This window comes from Aspergillus japonicus (genome assembly GCF_003184785.1).
Source record: "Aspergillus japonicus CBS 114.51 unplaced genomic scaffold BO86scaffold_9, whole genome shotgun sequence".
Classification (NCBI taxonomy): domain Eukaryota; kingdom Fungi; phylum Ascomycota; class Eurotiomycetes; order Eurotiales; family Aspergillaceae; genus Aspergillus; species Aspergillus japonicus.
Genome location: NW_020291646.1, coordinates 782206 through 803572, shown reverse-complemented (window position 1 = coordinate 803572; position 21367 = coordinate 782206). Strand labels below are relative to the sequence as shown.

Sequence of the window (21367 nt, the reverse complement as noted above, 5' to 3'; positions counted from 1 at the left end):
GACATCGTTTCTGGACTCTCACTAAATCCAGACTCCATGCAATGCTACTTGGAAGCCCCTATCTCAAAGGACCAGTGAAATCAGCAACTTTAGCACATGTTCTACAACATACAAATTTTACCCTATTCCTTGTCAGCTGGCATCTACAACTCACACGAGATTTACATGACCTACGAGAAAAAGTCCAAGAATACCAAAGATTAAATGAATGCTGGACAACAAAATGAAACTGGCAAGTCTAATGGAACATACATAAAGGACTGGGAAACACCTCGAGAATACAGAATTCAATTGACAGATATTGGATCCATTAATGTTGACGGCAGAAAGGAGCATGGGCGAAGAGTGTCATTCAAGAAGCAATGAGAATAAAACAAAGGCAAATGTATGCGACTCGGCAGCGTCCTCAAGGCGCTGAATACTTTATACAGCTCGTTTCCATGTTCCATTTTCGCAAAAAAAAAAATGAGAGAAGGTAGAGAAGAAGATAAGATGAGAATCAACGTGCCAGCTAGCTCGACGTGGCGGTGGCAGCCGGGTTGGTAGGAGTCCAGCCGGAGAACCCGACGGGGAGACCTCTACCAGTGTAACTGGCAATCGTGTCGTTGTTGTCCTTGTCGAGGGGCTGCATGATGTTCATGGGGAGACTCGAACCCAAGCTGATGTTCTGGTTGCGAGCCACGAGAGGGGCGATGAGAAGGATGAGGAAGATAACCAGCATCGTGAAGTACAAGATGGCGAAACGAACGACTCTCCGCTTGCGAAGCTTGGACTGCTTCAGCGAATAGATGGGAGGACGAATCTGCCGACTCGGGCGCAGCCAGAAGAGAATGACCGAGTGGAACTTGTCAACGTAAGGCATGCAAAGAGCAGGCAACATAACAAACAGGAGAATGTGACCCAAGACGAAGTCGGCGGAGAAGTAACCCAATTCCGTGATCTTACACAGGAACTCACGACCAGGCTGGGAAAGAGTGTGCCAGCCCATGCTGTACCACTTACCCGTCCACCAGGCGATGTTGGACTGGTCGTTCTTGAATTCTCTGGTGAGAGCCAGCGAGATAATGAGCTTGTAGATGAACCGTTGGATAGCGGCCATAGCAATCATGCCCATCACGCATCTAGGCCATGACCAGGACTCGAGGAAGAACATGACCTCAAAGATAGCCAAAAGGACAATCACGGCAATTGCGTGAGCAATGGCAGCCAAGACAGCACCGAACTTCTTGCAGCACATGCTAAAGATGGGACCCATACAACAAGCCATACCGAAGAACATACCCGCAACACCGGCGTTGATGGCAATCGGGCCGAAGGCAACGATGGCGATACGGACAATGGCGTTTGAGGCATGGTTGTTGTCGTTCGAGATACCGGTTCTCGAGTTAATGTACAGGTATGGCACAAGGGTAACACCAACGACCACCAGAGGGGCGATGATTTCACTGAAGAAGATGTTCGAGATGCGAGCTCTGGGAACGTCACCGGATCCTTTCTCCGAAGGAACACCCAGAAGCTTGCGCTTGTAACCAGTAATGCGGGTACGAGACAAGCGACAGAAGGCGATCCAAGAAGAAGCGTGCGAGCGAGAATTACCACGAGACAACCAGCGGATGTAATCGCGGTAGTCGATGAAGAAATCATGCCAAGCGAACTGGTGAGGGTTGAACAAGAAGGGAGCGATGACCAGGGCCAACAGTGAAACCCAGAACCAGATCAGAGCCGCAGTCCAGACTGTGGAGGTCGCGAACAGCAGCATCAGAAGCTGACGAGATCCAGCGTAGATGGAGGGGCCAGCAAAACGCGAGTAGAGAACACCGAAGGGAATACGAGCCGTTGCGAAACCACGGCCAGTACCGATATAACGAGCGCCACCGAAAGACAAGTTTTGGTGGACAGCATTGGCATAGATCTGACAGACGAACACCTCGAACATGAAAGAGAAGGAACCAAAGTGTTTCGCAAGACGAGTCGCCATGCGCCACACACCTCTCTCGGTCAATTCTTGGACAGCCAGGGGAACGAAGGAGATGAAGAAGACGATGAAGATGGAAATAACACAGCGGTTGACCCAGTTGACGATAGGCGTCAAATCAGCGCAGTACGTGGGGCGGAGAGGATCGGTGATCGGCAGGTCAGAGTTGTACTTGCAGGTGATGGTCTCATGTCTCAGGGCACCAAGGTTGACAAGAACGATCATGAACATCTGCACAGACAGCATGATGAACATGTTGTTGATGTGGAAACCAGGGTGGGCATAGTAGAAAGACAAGAAACGATCGAGAGGCAGCTGAGTTCCGAGATAGTAGTATTCTCTGGACAGCATCTGCTCACCCATACCAGTACCAATCTTGGTGGTGAAGTTCAGAATGGAACCAAAACCAAGATCACGGCCCTTACCGCACTGGAAGTACTCGCAGTGCTTGATGCGTCCACCACGGAGCAAAACCGTCATACCAGCATAAATATCCTCGTTCAGGTGCAGACCCTTTTGAGCCTTGGAGATACCGCCACGAGTCGTCATGAAAATACCGTTCAAGAAATCAGGGTGACCGTAGTGCAGCTTGCCGCCAATCTGGGCAAGAGTACGCGCAAACAAAGTACCGAACGTCTGTTCCTTACTGGCAGCAACGTCACCAAGCACACCGACGCTCTCAGAGAAAATGTATTCACGGGCTCCGAGAATGGCAACGGGGGTCGTGTTAGCAGAGGGCACACCAGGGGTGTAGGGAGAGACGTTGTCGGTGGTCAGCTCCTCGAACTCAGCCAGGACACTGCGGATCTTCAAGCACTCCTCCAGGTAGTTGTCCTGGTTAGCGTCAATGACCTGAATGTATTCACCACGATAGAAGATGATAGAGTGGTTCTGGTTGTCCGACTTTCCGTCACCAAGAATAGGGTTACCAGAAAGTTGGATTCTGAACTTGGGCTTACGCATTCCATTGTCGAGAAGCTCGCAGTGTCCGTCAATCAGAGCAGAGTACAGGCGGGGCTCCTCGCCCTCTTCGGTCGGAGGCTCCTCATCAAGATAAGCGATCTGAAGGTCAGGGTAGGCACGGAGAAGGAACTCGGTGTTTTCGCGCTCTTCCTTGTTGAACTTGGCATAACGTTGCATGGAAACACAGATCTTGAACTTGCGACGGGCCATCCGCTCAAGCTCACGCTCAAGCTTCTCGGAGTTGCCACCAAACATCTGAACGACTTCGGGGTTCTCAACACGGTACAGAAGCTTGATAGCCCGGCTGAAGTTCATGAAACCGGAGATGGTTCTGTACAGCGTCTGGGAGCGCAGGGAAGACCAGATACGGGTGCGGAGAGTGTACTCGGGAGCGGCGGACTTGAAACCGATGCAGTAGAAGGGCAAATCGTCGATCTTGCTCTTCTGAGCATCCTTTTCACTCTTCTCCTGATCACCGTTGAACTGAGAAGTCTCGTCGGCCAAGATCTTGGTATCCTTGACGAAGCAATCCCACTCATGAGGGTGAAGTTGCTTGAGGTATTCCAGCAGAGTGACACGGGAGTAAGGCTCATCTTCACGGATAATCTCACGAAGGGACAGGAGAATCTTTTCACCATAGTGAGGAATGAGGACGGTGAAAGTGGGCATGTTGTCAACCGGGAGAGGCTCGGGCATAGGGGTGGACAAAGACTGAGCGAAGAAGGAGATACGACGCTCGGCCTCGCTACCAGCGGGGAAGAACTCGGTCTTGAAAGACTGATCTTCCTGGGAGACGAAGAAAGTAGGAGCGCGAAGAGTCCGCTTGCCCTCGACCTCGGAAGGAACCTGGTGGTAGAGCAACTTCTGGACGTGGTCGATGGCCAAAAGGTGCTCTCGGTACATGGAAATGATGATAGCGTTCCACACCTGTGAGATGAGTACCTTGGGCTTGTACTTGATTTCCATGTCGGTCGTGGCCAGCACCTTGGAGTAGATACGCTTGGGCAGGCGAGAGAAGACGTTTCTCCAGGGCGACCAGATCGAGACACCGAGGTAGAACGATCTAGCGACAGAGAAGATCGTGTTACAGATAACGTACCACAGATAACTGTCCAGGAAGAAGAGCGTCAAGTCCATGAAGAACATCAAGCCCAGGAGAATCTGGGGCTGACGGTGGCAGAGGACGTTGGGGATGTAAGTGACACCAGCACATTGGTGAATGCGCATGGGCGACAGAATACGGATAGGATCCTTAAGCGACAAGGTCAGGAAGAAGTAGGACTCGACCAGCTTGGCACCAAAAACACAGATCCAGAGACCGTAAGACATCCACATGTCATTACCGCTGAGGCGAGGGAAACTGGCTGTGAATGTCTGACTGGCAACGTATTGACGTCCGTGCTTCTTTAGGTAACTGCCAAAGAGACCGCCAAGCGGCATGACAGAGAAGAAGAAGAACGTTGCCAAGGCGATGAAGAAATGGACGATACCAATGACGAGAGCAATGGTCTCACCAATGGTACTTTTGAATCCGAAGACAACGACACCAGGAGCCAGGTTGACGATGAAAACAGCCAAGAGGAAGAACAACCGCTTAGTGAGATGCTGCGCGCCAGCCCATCGGCGAGGGACATACAACCATTCACAAATAGTAGCCATGATCTGAATGAAGGAAACCAGAGCACCTCCGAAACCAACAGCAGACCAGTAATAAGAGCCTGGCGGTTTGTTGTCCAGCTGTTGTTGGTAGTCGGTGGTGTAAAGCGTCGGGGCGTTGTAAGCAGTGAAGAACCAGAAAGCACCAAGATGGATGACCCAGATACGGTTGAAGTTGGTGATCAAATGGAACCAGGAACGTGTCTCACGGTAGGTCTTGAAGAAGGCCTTCTTCCAGTTCACATCCTTCAGCTTGGTCCATCTCTCTGCGGGCGGGACATCCACCAGCCGGGTCTTATCCTCGAACGAGATGCGCTCAATACCCTCGGGATACCAGAAAAGCTGGTTCATATCATCATAACCGATGATCTTGTCGTGATCACGCTCGCGACGAACGTACTTGCCATCGGAGATTTCGTAACCTTGATCCCGGCAGAACTGGTACAAAGGGGTGATAATCTCGTTTAAGTAAGTAAGCTCTTCCACGGGCTCAACCCGGTTCTGACACTCGGGAGAGCTGTAGTAGTCATCTGCACACTTGAAGATGAAGCAGAGACATTCGGGCAAGTAACGGACTTGGTTGGCCTCACCCCAGCACAGCAGGTAAAGGGCAATCTGGCGCACTCTGTCATGCTGAGACATGCGGTTCATGCGGGTCTTCCACCGATATTCGGCAGCTTCCAGACTGTTGTCTCCCTCCAGAGCCTCGAGGTTCTCTTCAACATTCTCGGGATTCTGTTGGGCAGCCTTCTTGGCCGCGGCGCGAGCTTTCCTCGTCTTACGGTCGGCCTTTCCAAGCTTCATGTTCGCGAAACCAACGGCGTCATCCAGGTCCAAATGAGCAGCAAAGTACCACCGGCGGTAGTTCGCGTTGTCACCACCGATGTAGTCGGCGTGGAGCGACAAGAGTGCTTGGTTAGGAGTCATACGGGAGGCTCTGGAATCCAGTTGTGTCATCAAGTGGTCGTACATGTTACGCATGCTGTCCCGCTGGAAACCGAACTTGTTCACCAGGTCGATGAAGATATCCTCGATTTCCTCCTTGGAAACAGGGACTTGACCATCCGAGGCCCAAGCGGGGAAGGGCTCCCGCGAGCGCTGGCCAGCGGGTAGAGCACCACCGTAATCCATACCGTACACGGGGGTCGAGGCGCCGGACGATCGGTTGGCACCATAGGAGACTTGGGAAGACGGTGGCCGGTAACCGCCGCCATATCCACCACGACCACCATACTGGCTGTCGGCGTAACTGTTGTAACGCTCATCGCCGCGGCCGTAGTAATCCATATCGGCCGCTCGAGCAGTCTCGGATCTCATGGTGAAGTCGCTGAATGTTTCGGAATCCTCTTCAGAGTCGCCGCGGCGTCTGCCCCTGCCGCCATTATTTCCTTGGTCATAGTACTGGTCACCGTAGTACTCGTCTTGGTGGCCACCATCATAGTAACCGCCTTCTTGTTGATACCCTTGACCGCCGCCGCCGCCGCCGCCTCCTCCTTCGGCATTATAATAATTGCTGTTAAACACACAAGTTAATCCAGGTCCTCGGGTGACGGGGTGCAGAGAGAACCCAGGACACATACCCTCTATCATAGTAACTATCACCATAATTTTCATGATCATAATAAGCCTGGCCGTGCTCGTCTTGGTAGTACGAGTCACCATGCTCTTGCTGGTGGCCGTAGCCCTCCTCGTACTGGCCTCCTCCTGCGGGATAGCCGGACATTTTGACGTGCCACAATCACTAACTCTGCGAAGAGGTTCTATAGCGAGTGCGAGTGGTGAGTATTTTGCGGTCGTCCCCAGCAAGGAGCCTCCCGTGATCGGGATAGTCAGGACTTACATGAACAATGACCCATTAAAAATTAAACTGAAAATATTCCCGATGGCTGGAGCATATAACAGGCAGTCGAATTTCCGGCAGGATCCGTTCGCTAAAGATCGAAAAGGTCGAAGCAACGTCGAGTACACCTAAACCGAGAGCGCTTTTTGTCCTCTGGAGGCACCAGTCCCCGACAGTTGAACGGTGTTGAAAGTGATCCAAACTCAAACCGAAAACGATTGATTCTTCTGGTGACCGACTCGTAAGGCGAAGTCGGGATGTCGTTGATAAAAGTCCGTTTGTTAAACGAGTGGAAGGGGTCAAGCCAAATGGTCGAAAGTGAACTTAAGGGGGGGGGAGAGCGAAAGGTGTCAATGGATGACTGTTGTAGGTCAAGCCTATCTCAGTCGAGTAACACCTCCCTCTTCTTTCCTCAAAACGAAAGAATCAGAAAGAAGGAAGGGAGCCAAGTCGCGTTTTCCTGGGAGGAAAAGTGGTTGGGTGACTTGGGGGTAGGTGTTTTGGGGGGGGGTGGTGGGTGGGAGTGGATGATAAGAACAAAAGAGTGGACTGAACAAGACAGGGAACCGAAAAGAAAAAAAGGAAGAGGTTAGGGAAGAAGCAAGCAAGCAAGAGAGAGTGAGAGTGAGAGTGAGAGAGAGGGAACGAAAGAAGGAAAGGACCCAGAGAGAAGGACGCTTAGAGGAGGCTTGAGTTGGACGGGTAGTGGTGAAAAAGGGAATTGATTGACCGACAAGCAGGGAAGATAGCACTGGCACTACTGACTGGGCCAGTCTTTTCGCTGTCTTTCTCGAGCTAATACAGAATACAGTCCTTTTTCTCAAGTCCTCTGGGCTTTTTTTTTTTTTCTCTCCCTGGGATTGGATTGGGTTGGGGGGGTGGAGGAGGAGGGGGGCAGAGTGTGGAAGGGAAGGGGGAGGGAGGAGACTTGTGGTTATTTTGGGATCTGGATCTGCTAATTTACTAGTCGCGATACCGATTTCTCCTGGACTAGTGGTAAATATGCCCGGTCAGCCAGGCCAGGGCGGGGATATGCAGCCAACCAGCAACTCTTCACGTAATGTTCCATGGGATGGTACATGTAGTGGTACCTGGTATTTACCACTACTTACCATATCTTGGTATATTCAATACACACAAAACAGCATAACGTCTGTAATGAGAGAGTACTGTATGTGCCCACCACCACCACCACCACCACCACCACGCCTCCTCCATCAGCTATTCATCCATTCATCTACCCACTTTCCCAGTCACCTACACTTATCCATCCCAGCAAGTACCAGGTTACTACTACGTACCTGTACCCAAGGTCCCAAGGTACCTTACTGACCAGCTTTGCTCAGCAATTCTTGACATCGCGAACAAGAGGCTGGGCTAGAAGGGCAAGCTTCTTGGCCGTTTACTTATGTCCAGTACTGTACATGGTATGTAGCTACAATGTGGAAGTACCCAAAGGTACTCTATACTGTGCTTTGATTGAGTACCTGAGATACCGTGGTTAAGAACCTCCCCGGGTGCCACATCTGCCGAATATGAGGTACGCGTAGGAGATCACCAACAATTTGCCATCCCGAAAACTACCACATCCATTGGATTCATAAGGGCAAACCATCCTACAAGTCTACCGAATGCAGCAGATGGCGACAAACAGAATACTCAGTATACATGAGTGACTGACGTAGCTGACAATCACAGTTGATCCATAGTCTCCTCTAAATGCCTGGAGTGGACACAAGAGTTCAACGGAGGCTTACCGGCCTCAAATCTGCAACAAGTGGACAGACAAGACTCGTCCGGAGATACGTACTGTGCTTCGGCATCCATGGAACTCAGCGACGGCCCCTGAAGCCCCCCCCCCCCCCCCCCAACCCACAATTCTAGGCCATCAGAAAATGGGAATGGGAATTACCCAGATCCGTACCGAAGGGCTGGGAAGTTGGTGCGAGTATTGGTGTAATAAATTACGGTATTCGAAATTCGCCCGCTGTCCTGGTTGTTTACCCTTTACCCTTCCAGTTCACAAGCATTGCTCCCACCAGGAGGCATGAAGGGATGAATCATGAACCATCTTCATTCCTTAACCCGCCGTACCAGCAACCACAGTTCATCTTGCTACAACATCATAGTGGCAAGGTCACGAATGCGTCGCCGGGGCGGGTGGTTGTTTATTATGGTGGTCTCTGGTTTATTGGATCCTGAGCGAGCAACGGATTGTTGCGACAGCTTCATGCTCCCGTCGCTTAACCAAGGCTCCTCATACTCAGGTACAGTACCACCCCAAGGAGAATCTTATCTGAGTACTATACTATGAGTATACTGTGTATGGAACATTTCCTGCATATATGCTCCGCCTCGTAGGAACCTCATGGTCCATTGCTTTGAGGATAACATGACATTACCAGTAGCAGGCAAGAATAGGATAAGATTCTGAGCACACTTTCGCCAGCGCACTTGCATTTGCAATCAAGCTGGCAGCATGAGCTACACCCGATCATATCATGTCCATCCACAAATACTGCTTGTCCTTGTATGTAACTGCGTACCTGATCAAACTCCACAAAACCATGTACAACTGCAAAGATAAAGAAAAGAAAAGAAAAACTGTACACGTTACACCGAGTCTTTCGCCACGAATCGACACGCATAAGGAGGCATACATCATACATAATTAGCTGCGTTCGACCCACAGCCGCTGAGTAAGGCAAGGCAGTGAAAAACATCCGACTGCTTTTCCAATTATAACTTGTCTCCCTTGCCACAGTCAGCACACAAGACAAGAGACATGCGCCCATGGAGGGCAGGCACATTGGCACCATTTGACAGGCACAAGAACCGAGTAGATAGCTGCCTGCCAGACATCAAGCCCGTACATACATAGCCCGGCCCCGGTGGCCACGAAACTTGTCCAGTGACAGCGGCTGCGCATCACTTCTCACAAGAATGGGGAACAAGAGGTCTGGGCAAGCCCACCAATACCATGCATGTACTTGGGGGATATGGAATCCACCGACCTTGTCTACCCACCCTAGGCAATAGAGACAACGTGGTCTGTGAGGCCGATTCTTGCGGGAGACTTGCATTGAGTTCGCGGGTTCCCTGGTGACTGTCAAGGTTTGCGGTGGTTTGCTGCCTGTCTGTACATAGACATGTATGTACATTCCGTGTGCCTAAATTCGAGTAGATTACTCTACTAGGTACGGCTCCGTCGGGAGCGGGGTCTGCCGATGTTCGCTTCTACAGTGCAGTACAGTACATATTCATAGCACTTCTGGAAAGAAACGAAGATCGACTCCGCACTCCATACCTATCTATTCTTAAGCATTGCAGATGGGGGCGCATCTAAGACAGCAGCAGTGACAAGAGCCACTCGTCGTCTCCTGAAGACCCGCGAAGGGCCGCAGAGATCTACCCAACGATCAAGGGATGCACTATCGGCTCCTAGGTGGTTAACATTGCGGGGAGGATTTCACTCATTGAAGCTATTTCCAGGCCAGTCCATGATCGCACTGCAACGGATTTATCGTCTCAGTCGACTCTCTTGCTCTTCATGATCGGATCCCTGCCTACGGCGCATCTTCAGTTGTGAAGTACGATCCCTGGGTCATAGACCATCTGTCTCCTTATCAGAGACCCTTACATCCACAGTTGTCTGATCGATAACCGTACGTTGTCAACCGTTGCATCTGGACAAGCATGATGGATGAATACAATATGTACAGTACATTGAGGGCACGAATAGGTAGAAAGACAGCAGGCACTGAGCTTTGAAACTTACATGCGAAACCGTAAACCTGCAGACCCCGTTCCGCCCGTACGAGGAGAATTACTGTACGACAGGCGGCGGGCCTCTTAGCGGCATGTAATCTTTGCAACCTAACCTTACAAACAATCCGCCAACTGTAATGTGGCAGCCACTCAAATGGCGCGGATGGGAGGGGGCCGGCGCAGGAAAAAAAAGCCCCCACACCCCAAGAAAACAGGACGGTAGGACCCAACTTTCAAGCCTTGATTGCGGTGGCTGTTTTTCTTGCTTTTCGTTCGGTGTCTGCGATTTTGCAAGCCCTTTCTGAACTCCAATGAAATGTTGAATTCCTATTGGTAATTCCAGGGCAGAAAAAGGCACTTGTGTCGTGCTCCATAGTAATCAGTGAACTAATCAGCCTGGAGACTATGATCGACAGGTGGTGGTTGGTGATCGTGTATCAACTGTCGTTCCAGCCTCCTTAGAAGACTCCTTAGCCTTAGCCTCTTTTGCCAGGCTTCCAGCCTTTCTAGTCTACCGGTAGTCTAGGGCGAAGGGAGGGAGAAAGAGGCTGTGGAGACTCACTTGGATGCTCACTCAAGATGATAATTTCAAGTTACTATTGCCAACCATCTTCCCTGGAAGAACTACCGATTCTGCTCCAGCAGCATTAATCGAGGAAGAAGGGGAGGAACCAAGGATGGCCACTACCGATTACAGCTCTCATCTGAGAAAATCAAAAACAGTACCTTCCTTTAGAAACAAGAGACACAATGTGGAATATTGTCAGTGGTAGCCATGGGATGAGGACCGGGATATTCAAAGGAGCCCCGTTATTTGTGAGAAATTCACACACCATCAGGTCAGAGACTAAAAGCGTAGCCGCCCCACAAGCTACGTAAGATCCATGATGACATCGATATCGGTGGGAAAACCGCCCACGATAACTGGTCTCTGTCTCTTTGGGGTGTCCAGGCTGTCAATTGGTTCGCAGTAAGATTCTCACGGATGTCTAGGTTTCTAAACGTTCTTCCGCCTGCGTGGCTTGATTGATCAATCGAAACAATAATCAGAACTAGTCTAGGAACAAGTAAGATTATGGATGGGCTGAATCCAAGTTCCAAAAATATGCAAAGTAAACACTTTTGATCCGGGTTCCAACCCCGGCATAGCCATGGAACCGACCGTTCCTGTCTTCTTCTCTTCTCTCTGGACAAAAATAATACGTAGCAATAGTCGTTACTCCATAGTACAGTACAGTCAACCCAAGATATAGTGATCTTCACTCAATAGATTAAAATAAAGGGTTCATTGGACCTAGAACCTTGAGAGAACACTATAGCGCAATACTACTAGTCAAATGAAGTGGTCGGCACAGCAGTCTGGCAGCTGCTCGGGAGCGATATGCAAGATGGGTGCTATGTGTGTGTGTGAGTGTGTGTGTGCAATGTCTGCCCGTTCCATTTATATCTTCCTTGCCCTTGCAGCAGATCAGGAACATACATGTAGACACTTAGACTAGACAGCAACCCAAGTCTCAGGGTCATTGGTGATGTCTATCATGCACAGTACTGTATCATGCACCTCTATAAGTAGAGAAGATAAGACATCCCTCCTCGCAGGATCAACCTCATTCACTCACTGACTGGCATCAGACCCTTTCCTTCCCCTCCCCCCTCCCTCGAACCCCCTGGTAGATGGACTCGAATGAATCTCGCCATATCACTTTTCTAAAGACCCCTTTCCCGCCCTCCAATAATTCAACCCCTCCCCAGCTGCTCCGCACTAGTTTGCGGGATATGCGACCGCAAGCAGTAATCCCAATCTCATCGCCAGAGTCCTTATTCTTCCCATTGTGGGGTCACAATAATCAGGAGTCCAGGAACACTGGGCTAGCAGGGAGCAGGTTTCAACACCGTTTGAATGGGCCAATGTCCAGGCACCACCGGGCACTAAAAGATACAGGTGGGCTGTGGGCGAATGGAGCATAAGATGTAGGCGAAGGCCAATCGGATGGTCCAGCAAAGCGGGTGGCGATATCCGCGACGAGCCCAGGTTGATTGCGACCTTTTGTGAGTGGTCCGGCCCGGTCGAATGATTGGAGATTGGGAAGAGAAAAGGGGGGCGGCACTTCGTTGCTTCCATCGAGTGTTTCAGATTTCATTTCGCGGCTTCGCCTGACTTCCGCTCCCCTCCGTCACACTAAATTAGACTATCACTTCCTTCTCCTCTCTCTCCCTCTCCCTATGATTTGTGGCTTCAATCGGTTCGGTGTTCTCGCCACGTACAACGCTGACAAACCGATGGTCGACGGTCCGGGCAATGATTAGTTGTTCACCTGGTTTCGTACATACGGCTTACGAGGCAAGCAGACCTGTCTGTGCATTGGTCGTAACTCACTACGAAGTGCTTACAAGTGCTATGGTGCGATGACCGTTTTCGACAGCCGACGCCACATATGCAATTGAAAGGCTCTCCCGAAATGTGGCGGCGGGTGTGGTTCGGTACGGAGCTCTGATCGGATTAGTCGTGCATCGCTCAAGGTGTATCTAGTTCAACCTCTGTTGCTGTTTAAGGTGCGATGATCATCTGTGCGAACCGGCTCGCGACGCGACTAGTTTGAGACTCCCGTACTCTGGAGTGGTGAGTGCGTTGCTTGTCTGGGACAGTTCCACTGACGGGAAAAGAACGATCGTCGCATGGTGTTTTGAACGCCTGGAGATGTTGGATCATCATCTTCTATCGCGTCTGTTAGACGACTTCGCCACTTCGACTGCTACGCAGTACACTGCGCTGCCCGAGTGTGCAATTCCCATTGGTTTGGATCACCGTCTATGGCAACTCCGTTGGACTAAGACCAAGGGTCAGGTTGTCCTGTGATCCAGGATGATTCGGACACTACAATTGCGGCGATTGAACGTACTCAGTCTCGTCGGTAGGCGACCACTCTTCCGCATGACTTGTTTTCTGTTTTGCATCTTGGTGGCCTCCCCGCATTCGTCGCAGTGCAGTGGTCGTTGGCTCGCGCATGAGATATTGTGGGACAATCAGTGCAATACACAAGCTGGTGTTTGATCACAGGCTCGGCCATATTCGGTTGCGAGCATCTTCCGATCGGCTTTATGGGTGTCTGATTGGTTGTCGCTTATGCTTTATGATCCCATATTGTAACACGAAGCTGGGAGAGCTTGTGCCTGCAGTCAATCTGCGGATGATGGAATAAGCTCTCTAGCTTTGCCCCTGTGGTCCATTCGGAACCCGCGGTTATTCCTTGTTGGGAACGGATGTCTCAGTGGATGAATTACGGCCGTTGTGCGGTCGTCTGGTCATTTACACCTTCTGTCTGGTGGTGTCATCCATGTAGCAGACTAGATCCGGGTTGCGCACTCGTTCATGTATGGGGCTGAGTTTACCAGTGCTGTCAGCATTGGGGTCCAAGCCTCGTGTATGTATAATGTGTTGCGGGCGTAGATTGTATTGACCTTTGACTTATCCTTGGGGGGTTGACGTGCTTGTTTTCCAGATGTATCGTGCGTATGCAAACATGCGATGCGTTCCAGGTTCACCGTTCTGGAAGTATATATCCGAACGGACCACTCGACTGAAGTAGGTATCGCGGAAGATTCCTAACTGAGGCATCAGCAGGATACGGCCAAGAGCACAAACTCAAGGGAATTGATGGTCGGCACTGAGTTGAACCAGAAATGGCAGTTCAGTAATATCATGTTGACAGTTGCTGTTTCAACAAGCATAGGTTTTCAACGGTAGGTATATTGCATGGAAAACTCATGCAGCACTGCTGTATAAAACCAAGCATAGAGCCGTTTACCATAAGAAGCCCGGGTGGTCTAGTGGTATGATTCTCGCTTAGGGATACAAACCCAAGCATATCTGCGAGAGGTCCCGCGTTCGATCCGCGGCTCGGGCCTTCAACATTTCTTTTTTTGCCAGCATCTCGATCTCTTTTTTTTCTTTTTGCCATGACCATGATGATCCCCAACCTCCTCCTCCTCCACGATGATGCAGAGACATCAAGCGGTGTACGCCCATGGGGCACGGAATGGGCCAACACCGGGACCAAAACCCCACCTCCATGAATCCTATCGGCCAGTGCCTTGGTTCTTTATCGCCCGCGGGATCTCGCCCGACGCGTTGCTGTGCCAACCGGTCTCCAGAACTCCCACCGCAATTCAATAGTCTTTCCCCAGTATCCAGCCTCGCGCAGATAAAGCGTGCGAAGGGCTGCACTGCACGTCTATCAACAGCTGACGACCGACCGACTGCCACGCCCACCGCAGGTACTGTATGACACCTCCGATCGCCACAGGGCATCGTCATCAACAACGCGGAGGTGGGGGCTGCTGCACTGCTACAGCCTAGAATCAGCTATATATCCCGACACAATGGCTCGACTCAACCCCAACAGCCCCATCAAGCCCGCGGTGTTCCGGCCTCAAGCCAAGCCCATCGCCCAGACGGTCGTCCGCGAGGTCCCCGAGTACGCAACGTCGTCCGCGTCCGAGGCAGAGGATGAACCCCAGCAACAATGGACGGTCACCACACTGAAGGGACAAACAAAGGGCGACTCGGTAACAACGACTACAACAATAACCGAAAAGTCCCCACAGCAACAGCAACAAAAACAACAACGAAGAGTCCGACACCAAAGAACAGGGACCGTCTCCAGTGGGGTTTTCGACATCTTCTCCGATAGCGATGGCGGGCTCAGCGAAACCGAGTTCAGCAGCGCGCGGTCCTCGACCCGCTCTTTGTGCGAGACACGGACAACAGACCCTTTGAGACTGTCGCAGATCAATTCTTTGTCCGCGGCCCCTTTGTCCCAACCGCCGCCCTCCCCGCGGCGTCGCAGGCCAACAAGGAAGCCGGAGACTTACAACTACGACAAGGAGAATGACCCGATCGAGCACGAGCACGAGCACGATCGCGACGTTCCCCCGCTGTCGAGGAATCCCTCGGATGCGTCGTCGTCGTCGTCGTCGAGTCGCTCGCCGGTGCGTAGACCGGCTGATACTCGACCATCACCAGGAAGAGGAATGTCGAACACTCAGCGCCCGCTCACGGGCTATCGGCGGCCAGAACCCGAGTCTGCCGACGAAAAAAGCGAGGAAGACAATGACGCCAACTCAATGGCCGATTTCATTGTCAGCGACAATGAAGACCTCAGTTTTCACAACTCCTCCGAGGATGAAACAGAGGAAGAAGAGTTCGAGAAGCCCGCGCAGCCCTCGCCCTCGCCGCCCAGAACAGCCACAAGAAAGAGATTGTTCAGGGGTCGACGACCGGGTCACGAAGAAAGAGAGATAAAAAAAGACCTGCAAGAAGATCCAGCTGCAGCTGGCTCGGACAACGAGGTGGATCTGAAACTGGTACCATCCTTGCCCGCCAGGTTGACAATGGTAGCCCCCAAGCTGGAGGCCACGCCCAGACGTCTCTTTCAGGACGAGATCAACCTCACCGACAAGCTGAACAATATGCACCTGGAGAACAATGACCCGGCCCTCCAACTCCAGCGGGATCTATTCACGTAAATCTCCCATAAATGCTCCATTCACACCCCTGTCTCTTTGGGAAAACCTCTGGTTCGCATGCTAATATACACTCCCAAGGACCGGTCAATACGATGACTCTCCAACCAAGAGATCGCAGGCCAACAGAAGCATTGAATCGGCAACGGGGACGACGACGACGACAACGAAAACCTCGACACCGCCATCGAGTCCCTCGAAGGGACGCCTTCGATCCCCCACGAAAGACAGACTTCGGGTGCACATCCCGCCCACCCCCCACCGCGAGAGCGTAGACGCCTTCTGGAGCGAGGAAGTCACCAACGACTGGGTCACGCAGCACTCCCCCTGCAAGGTCGACGACCTCCTCCGGGAGTTCGACGAAGAGTCCGACGCCGGAGTCATCGACGTGGACATCATGCCCCGGGGCGCCAACCGCCGCAGCCACCCACCAGCCTCCCCCACCCGCAAACCCCTCAGCAAGACGGCACTCAAACGCGCCGAGACCGAGAAGAAGAAAGCCGAGAAGGCCCGCAAGCAAGCCTTTGACGCCTCCAAAGCCGGTTTCGCGGAGGATTTCTTCAAGACCCTCGACAATGCCGTGAACGACGGCCAAGTCCAGAAACTCGCCGCCACGACCGGAGGCGTTGAGATCGTGTGGAGCAAGACCCTGCAAACCACCGCCGGCCGCGCCACCTGGAAGCGAGTGACACCAGGCAAGCAGCAGCAGCAGCGCGAGTCCGACCTCCCCGGATCCGAGAAGGACACCCCCACCAAAGCTGCCAAGCACTACGTCAAGATCGAGCTCGCCGACCGGATCATCGACAGCGAGGAGCGCATCATCAAGACGGTGGCGCACGAGTACTGCCACCTGGCCAACTACATGATCTCGGACGTGCACGACAACCCGCACGGGGAGAGCTTCAAGGCGTGGGGCCGCAAGTGCATCGCGGCGCTGCAGGACCACCCGGTGTACGGCGGCGGGCGGGTCGAGATCTCCACCAAGCACAACTACAAGATCGACTACAAGTACGTGTGGAGCTGCGTCGACTGCGGCCAGACCTACGGCCGGCACTCGAAGAGCATCAACCCCGTGCGGTCGCGGTGTGGCCGGTGCCACGGGCTGCTGCAGCAGATCAAGCCCAAGCCGCGCAGCGTCTCGCCGCGGAAGAAGCAGCCGCTGTCGCTGCTGCCGAATGCGCGGGGGCTGCTGGCGGAGGTGGCCAAGGTGATGGACGGGGTTGCAGCTGTCACGACGCTGGATGATTCCGACTAGCCAGTGCACTTGGCATCTGGAAAACCAAGAGTCTTGATGGCGTTTTTCCTTTGGTGCTCAGTTTCTTAGCGGTGATGCATTGGTGTAATTTATTTCGGGTTGGATTTTGTATCTAATTGTGGGTGCTGCTGACCTGGTGTTAGGGCATGCTCACTAGCTCAATGTACAAAAAATTCTTGCTTGCAATAGTGGAATTTCCAATTTAACTGTCGGATTGACTCAATTCATAACTAACCTAGGTATCTATCTATCTATCTATCTATACACGCGACAATCGCGCCGCTAAACTATTTGTATGCATAAACAATGATGCTTCCTTCTTTCCTTATCCTTCAGTCCTGTCATTCCCCGCATCCAGTACATTCCACCCTCATCCCGATCACCATAAGATCCAAGATCCAAATCCCATCCCCATCCACTTCACCCTCGACCTTCCCCTTTCCCCTTCATCTTAAGATAAAAAGATGAGGAGGGGAGATAAATCAAGCAAAAAGCCCCCACTCCACCACCTCCAACCCGCGCACCAACTCGGCCACGACCCCCTCGCCCACCTCAATTTCCCTCCTCAACCCCGCGGCATCCCCCCTCTCCACAAACTCCTTCTCGGGAACATTGACCAACACCAACAGATCCGTCTCCTGCTCCACCAGCCGCACCAACAAAAACCAGCACTGCGTTGTCGTCGTGCCTGTGCCTGCCTGGTCCTCACTCGACCCAGCCCCAGCCCCTGCTTCTGGTGCTCCCGCCACCACCCTCTGCTGTTGTGGGCGTCGTTGTTGTTGTTGTTGCAGTGAAGCCCTCCCGCCGCCCAGAGGGGAAGAAAACCCCACCCGCCCCGCATAAGCAGCCACCTCCCCGGCAAACCGGGGGAGTGCCACCCGGGCGGGAGGCTGGAGGATGGCCAGCGTGTCGGCGGGATCGCAGATGTCGAGGAGGTGGTGGAGGGCGGCGGCGCGGTTGAGGGCTTCTTGGTCGGGGGCGTGGCCGGGTTGGGGGCTGGTACCGGAAAGGAGGCGCGGGTGGGCGTGCAGGGTGGCTTGGGCGACGGGGTTGGGGACGGGTTGGTTGAGCTCGATGATGAGGGAGGAGAGCGTGGTCGGGGAGAGGTAGAGTTCTTGGTGGTCGGGGATTTCGCGGAGGGTGCTTTTTTTGAGGGGGGGGGGGGGGGGTTAGCCAGGAGTTTTGCGGTTAAGGGATAAGAGGGGGATTTTTGGGGGGAGGAAGGGGGTATCGGGGCGGGGCAGCTCACCTCGCGTCGATCCAGCCTTCGGGGATGATGCCTTGGATGGCGCCTCCGTAGAGGGGTTGGGGGGTGTAGGTGGGCATTGTTCTGGGAGGATTGGGGGGTTGGTTGGTGTGGTGGGTTGTTGTGGAGGATGGGTATTTGGTGGTTGTGTGATGCTGAGCGTGAGTAGATGGTGTAGTATCTGGGAGATTGAAGTATTTATGTGTAGTATAGATGTTTGGTTAAAAGCTCAGTTGAAGGAACAAAGCTAAGCTGCGGAAAGCTGGGATAGCAGAACTTCACATGATAGCGGGGCTGCGGGGGTCTTGCGGCTTGCGGCTTGCGGCTTGCATAAATGACTAATTATGCTCAGCCTTGTGACTCACCGATCTATAAGTTTACTTCACATCAACAACACCAGCCACCTAGACTCATATCATGACTCAATGCTTTAGATCTCGAACATATGGCGTCGCAGACTGCTATATCTTGCTCATCCAAGGCTAGAATCCAAGGCTAGCACTGACCAACCTACAAGTATGGTCAAACAACACCCGCCACCTGGACTCATATCTTGACTCAACGCTTATATCAAAAACATAGTATAGCGTGGCGGAATGCTATCCTGCTCACCTGAAGGCTAGACTAACTGCCTAAAGAAGACTAACTAGCAACGACCGCCATAGTGCTAGCATATCATGACTCTACACTAACGGCCCAGTCCAGTCAAGCTCAACTCCTGCCCTGAAAGAAGGGCAATATTGATGGGATGAGTGATGGATGTGCACAGTACAGTACAATGCACTAACAAATCGCTGCACGGGTGAATATGGCTTAGGTCACGGCACATCAGAAGAAGCGAGGCAATGGTTAGTTGGGTGGTGCTCGGTCTTCTCTTCCTGGGGATAGTAGTTAGGGTCCCTTAGTAATTCAAGTCAGAATCCATGGCTAAGGAGTCATGCACTACATCGGAAGATATGCAAGTCACACACTAGAGGGTTCTACTGCACCCTTCACAGACGTCTAGTCACTTGAGAGGGTCTGATGAGTTGTAGATGCTGCAGACTTCGGCAAAGCATTCAACATGCCGATTGAAGGGCTCGGCAAGCGCGTCCGCAGTCCCCGAGGCTAGCCCTAGACATAAACCGCCGGAACTGGAACTATGCAGTGGGCAGAGTCGACAGACGCCTCATGCACAAGCACTACTCGCCGATGTGATTCCAATAAAAGGGTCACTAGGTACACATAATACTACCTAGAATCTGCCCGTAGTCAGAGATATCAATATACCGAACAAGACCACTCGACATGAGTGGCGAAAGCGAAAGTGTCTTTTCACGTCTTGTCTTACAGAAGGAGGATGTCTCCATACTTCGGATCGGCAACACAGCCATACAGCCGACGTACTGTATGTAAAATCCGGGGTCGTAATTTATGTACCCTCGAATAGACCCCTGCACCGGCGCCATCCCAGTTTCTCATGCCTACCACATACACACCATGAGTTGAATTTGTTCTCCTCCTCTTCTTCTTTCGTTCCCTCTAGCCCACCCACCCCATTGCGAACATAGCGGGACATCATCACCATGTCCTTCATCAGACAGCAGCGTCCCCACCACATCCTCCGTTCCCTGTATACGTCACCACCACCACCACCACCACCACCCGCACGAGTCCAACTCGCCTACGAGCTCCATCACCACCACCGCCAACCACCGCGCAGCAGCAGCAGCAGCCCCTCAACATCCCCAATTCTCTTCCTCCATGGGTTTCTCGGCTCGAAGCGCGAGAATCGACTGATTAGTAGGCAAGCACTTTCCCAGAAACTCATTGGTTCCATGGCTCCTTGCGTCTCTTCTCCCCCGTTTTTCTCGTCTTGCATTGTAACCACTAGTTATGCTATACCTTAGTAGATAATGCGGGAAAACCCATGGTTTCTAAATATGAGTCCTTAGACAACTGGCTAAGGATACCTCCCGAGTAGTCTATGTATTGGTCTGTTCCCTCCCTTCCCTTCTGATAGAGCAGAATCGCATGTTGCCATTGAATGATTTCGCTTTGAATTTTAATTGAGATTCATCACCTAGCCATACCCCGAACCGCAAGATAATTCCAGCGAAACTGACACCGTGAGAGACAGGATCTGCGCAACCACGGCGACTCCGGCCACCATCCGAAGCACGACTATATGGAACTGGCGCTAGATGTGCGAAGCTTCATCGAGAAACACCGCATTCGAGAGCCGACTATCATCGGGCATTCGATGTATGTGCGAGAAATCTCTTTCCCACCCGCTCTTCCTCAGTAATTGACTCAATGTTTCTCCCATGCTCATAGGGGAGCGAAAACAGCTTTAACCCTGTCGCTGGAATCTCCTAACCTCATCAAAGATGTCGTGGCCATCGACAACGGCCCCATCCATTTACCGCTTAAATCGGATTTCCTGGGATACCTGCAAGGTCTGGCCCGATTGCAAGAGGAGCGGATCACCAGCCATCGGCAAGCCGATGAAATTCTGGCGGCATATGAGAAGGTACATTGTTTCGTTACCAATAATGTTTGTTCTTGTTCCCGTTCAGAGACTCACTATCTCTTGCCCATTCTCATTGTTTAGGACCCCGTCATTCGACTCTGGCTCATCAGCAACCTCGTGAAGAAACCAAATTCGCCATATCTCGACCTGCGAATCCCCGTGGAGATCCTGAAAACGGCCATGGGGCCCCTGGGCGACTTCCCCTACAGAGAGACCCAGGAAGGAGCCAAGCAGTTTCACGGGCGTGTGCTCTTCCTGAGAGCACTTCGGAGCCATTATATCCCGGAAACGGCGTTTCCGACGATATCTTCGTTCTTCCCAGCCGCCAAGATCGTGAACATTGATAGTGGTCACTGGATCGTTCAAGAGAAACCGGAGGAACTGCGGCAAGGTACGTTTGTGCTTTCCCTTCCCAAGCTATCCCTCGATATGTTCGCCTGGAGCCGAATGCGCGATACTGACGCTTAGTCCTTCGATATAGCTGTTACAGAGTTCTTATCATAGCCTAGAAAAGGCACCGTCCGGTGCCGATGGGCTTTCCATGTTGGACGATTTTGCGGACATATATGCGAACCCTCCTTGCAGACTCGACCCAAGAGAGTAAACCTTTGTGCATACGAGGTCGCTGA

General features: G+C 52.2%; 4 protein-coding genes and 1 non-coding gene across 5 annotated transcripts; 3 read left to right on the top strand and 2 right to left on the bottom strand.

Moving 5' to 3' along the window:
- Nucleotides 1–423: 423 nt before the first annotated feature.
- Nucleotides 424–6604, bottom strand: BO86DRAFT_245094 (1,3-beta-glucan synthase). Its single transcript, XM_025667121.1, has 3 exons — nucleotides 6435–6604; nucleotides 6175–6354; nucleotides 424–6107 (listed from the first exon to the last, which is right to left on the bottom strand). The coding sequence occupies exons 2-3, from the start codon at nucleotides 6315–6317 to the stop codon at nucleotides 512–514; spliced, it is 5739 nt and encodes a 1912-aa protein (XP_025530411.1). The 5' UTR covers nucleotides 6318–6354; nucleotides 6435–6604; the 3' UTR covers nucleotides 424–511.
- Nucleotides 6605–14016: 7412 nt separating this feature from the next.
- Nucleotides 14017–14107, top strand: BO86DRAFT_t90. Its single transcript has one exon. It is a non-coding gene; the product is annotated as a tRNA-Pro (tRNA).
- A 25-nt stretch (nucleotides 14108–14132) lies between these two features.
- Nucleotides 14133–17134, top strand: BO86DRAFT_333694 (SprT family zinc-dependent metalloprotease). The gene is made up of 2 exons (XM_025668822.1): nucleotides 14133–15724; nucleotides 15807–17134. The coding sequence occupies exons 1-2, from the start codon at nucleotides 14583–14585 to the stop codon at nucleotides 16978–16980; spliced, it is 2316 nt and encodes a 771-aa protein (XP_025530410.1). The 5' UTR covers nucleotides 14133–14582; the 3' UTR covers nucleotides 16981–17134.
- A 54-nt stretch (nucleotides 17135–17188) lies between these two features.
- mog1 (Ran GTPase-binding protein MOG1) lies at nucleotides 17189–18452 on the bottom strand. Its single transcript, XM_025669693.1, has 2 exons — nucleotides 18230–18452; nucleotides 17189–18123 (listed from the first exon to the last, which is right to left on the bottom strand). The coding sequence occupies exons 1-2, from the start codon at nucleotides 18304–18306 to the stop codon at nucleotides 17463–17465; spliced, it is 738 nt and encodes a 245-aa protein (XP_025530409.1). The 5' UTR covers nucleotides 18307–18452; the 3' UTR covers nucleotides 17189–17462.
- A 1257-nt stretch (nucleotides 18453–19709) lies between these two features.
- On the top strand, nucleotides 19710–21342 carry BO86DRAFT_407945 (alpha/beta hydrolase; the record flags this gene model as incomplete). Its single annotated transcript, XM_025674312.1, has 5 exons — nucleotides 19710–20088; nucleotides 20346–20470; nucleotides 20543–20738; nucleotides 20820–21129; nucleotides 21248–21342. Exons 1-5 carry the CDS (start codon nucleotides 19792–19794, stop codon nucleotides 21340–21342), a joined length of 1023 nt encoding a protein of 340 aa, XP_025530408.1. The 5' UTR covers nucleotides 19710–19791.
- Nucleotides 21343–21367: the final 25 nt, after the last annotated feature.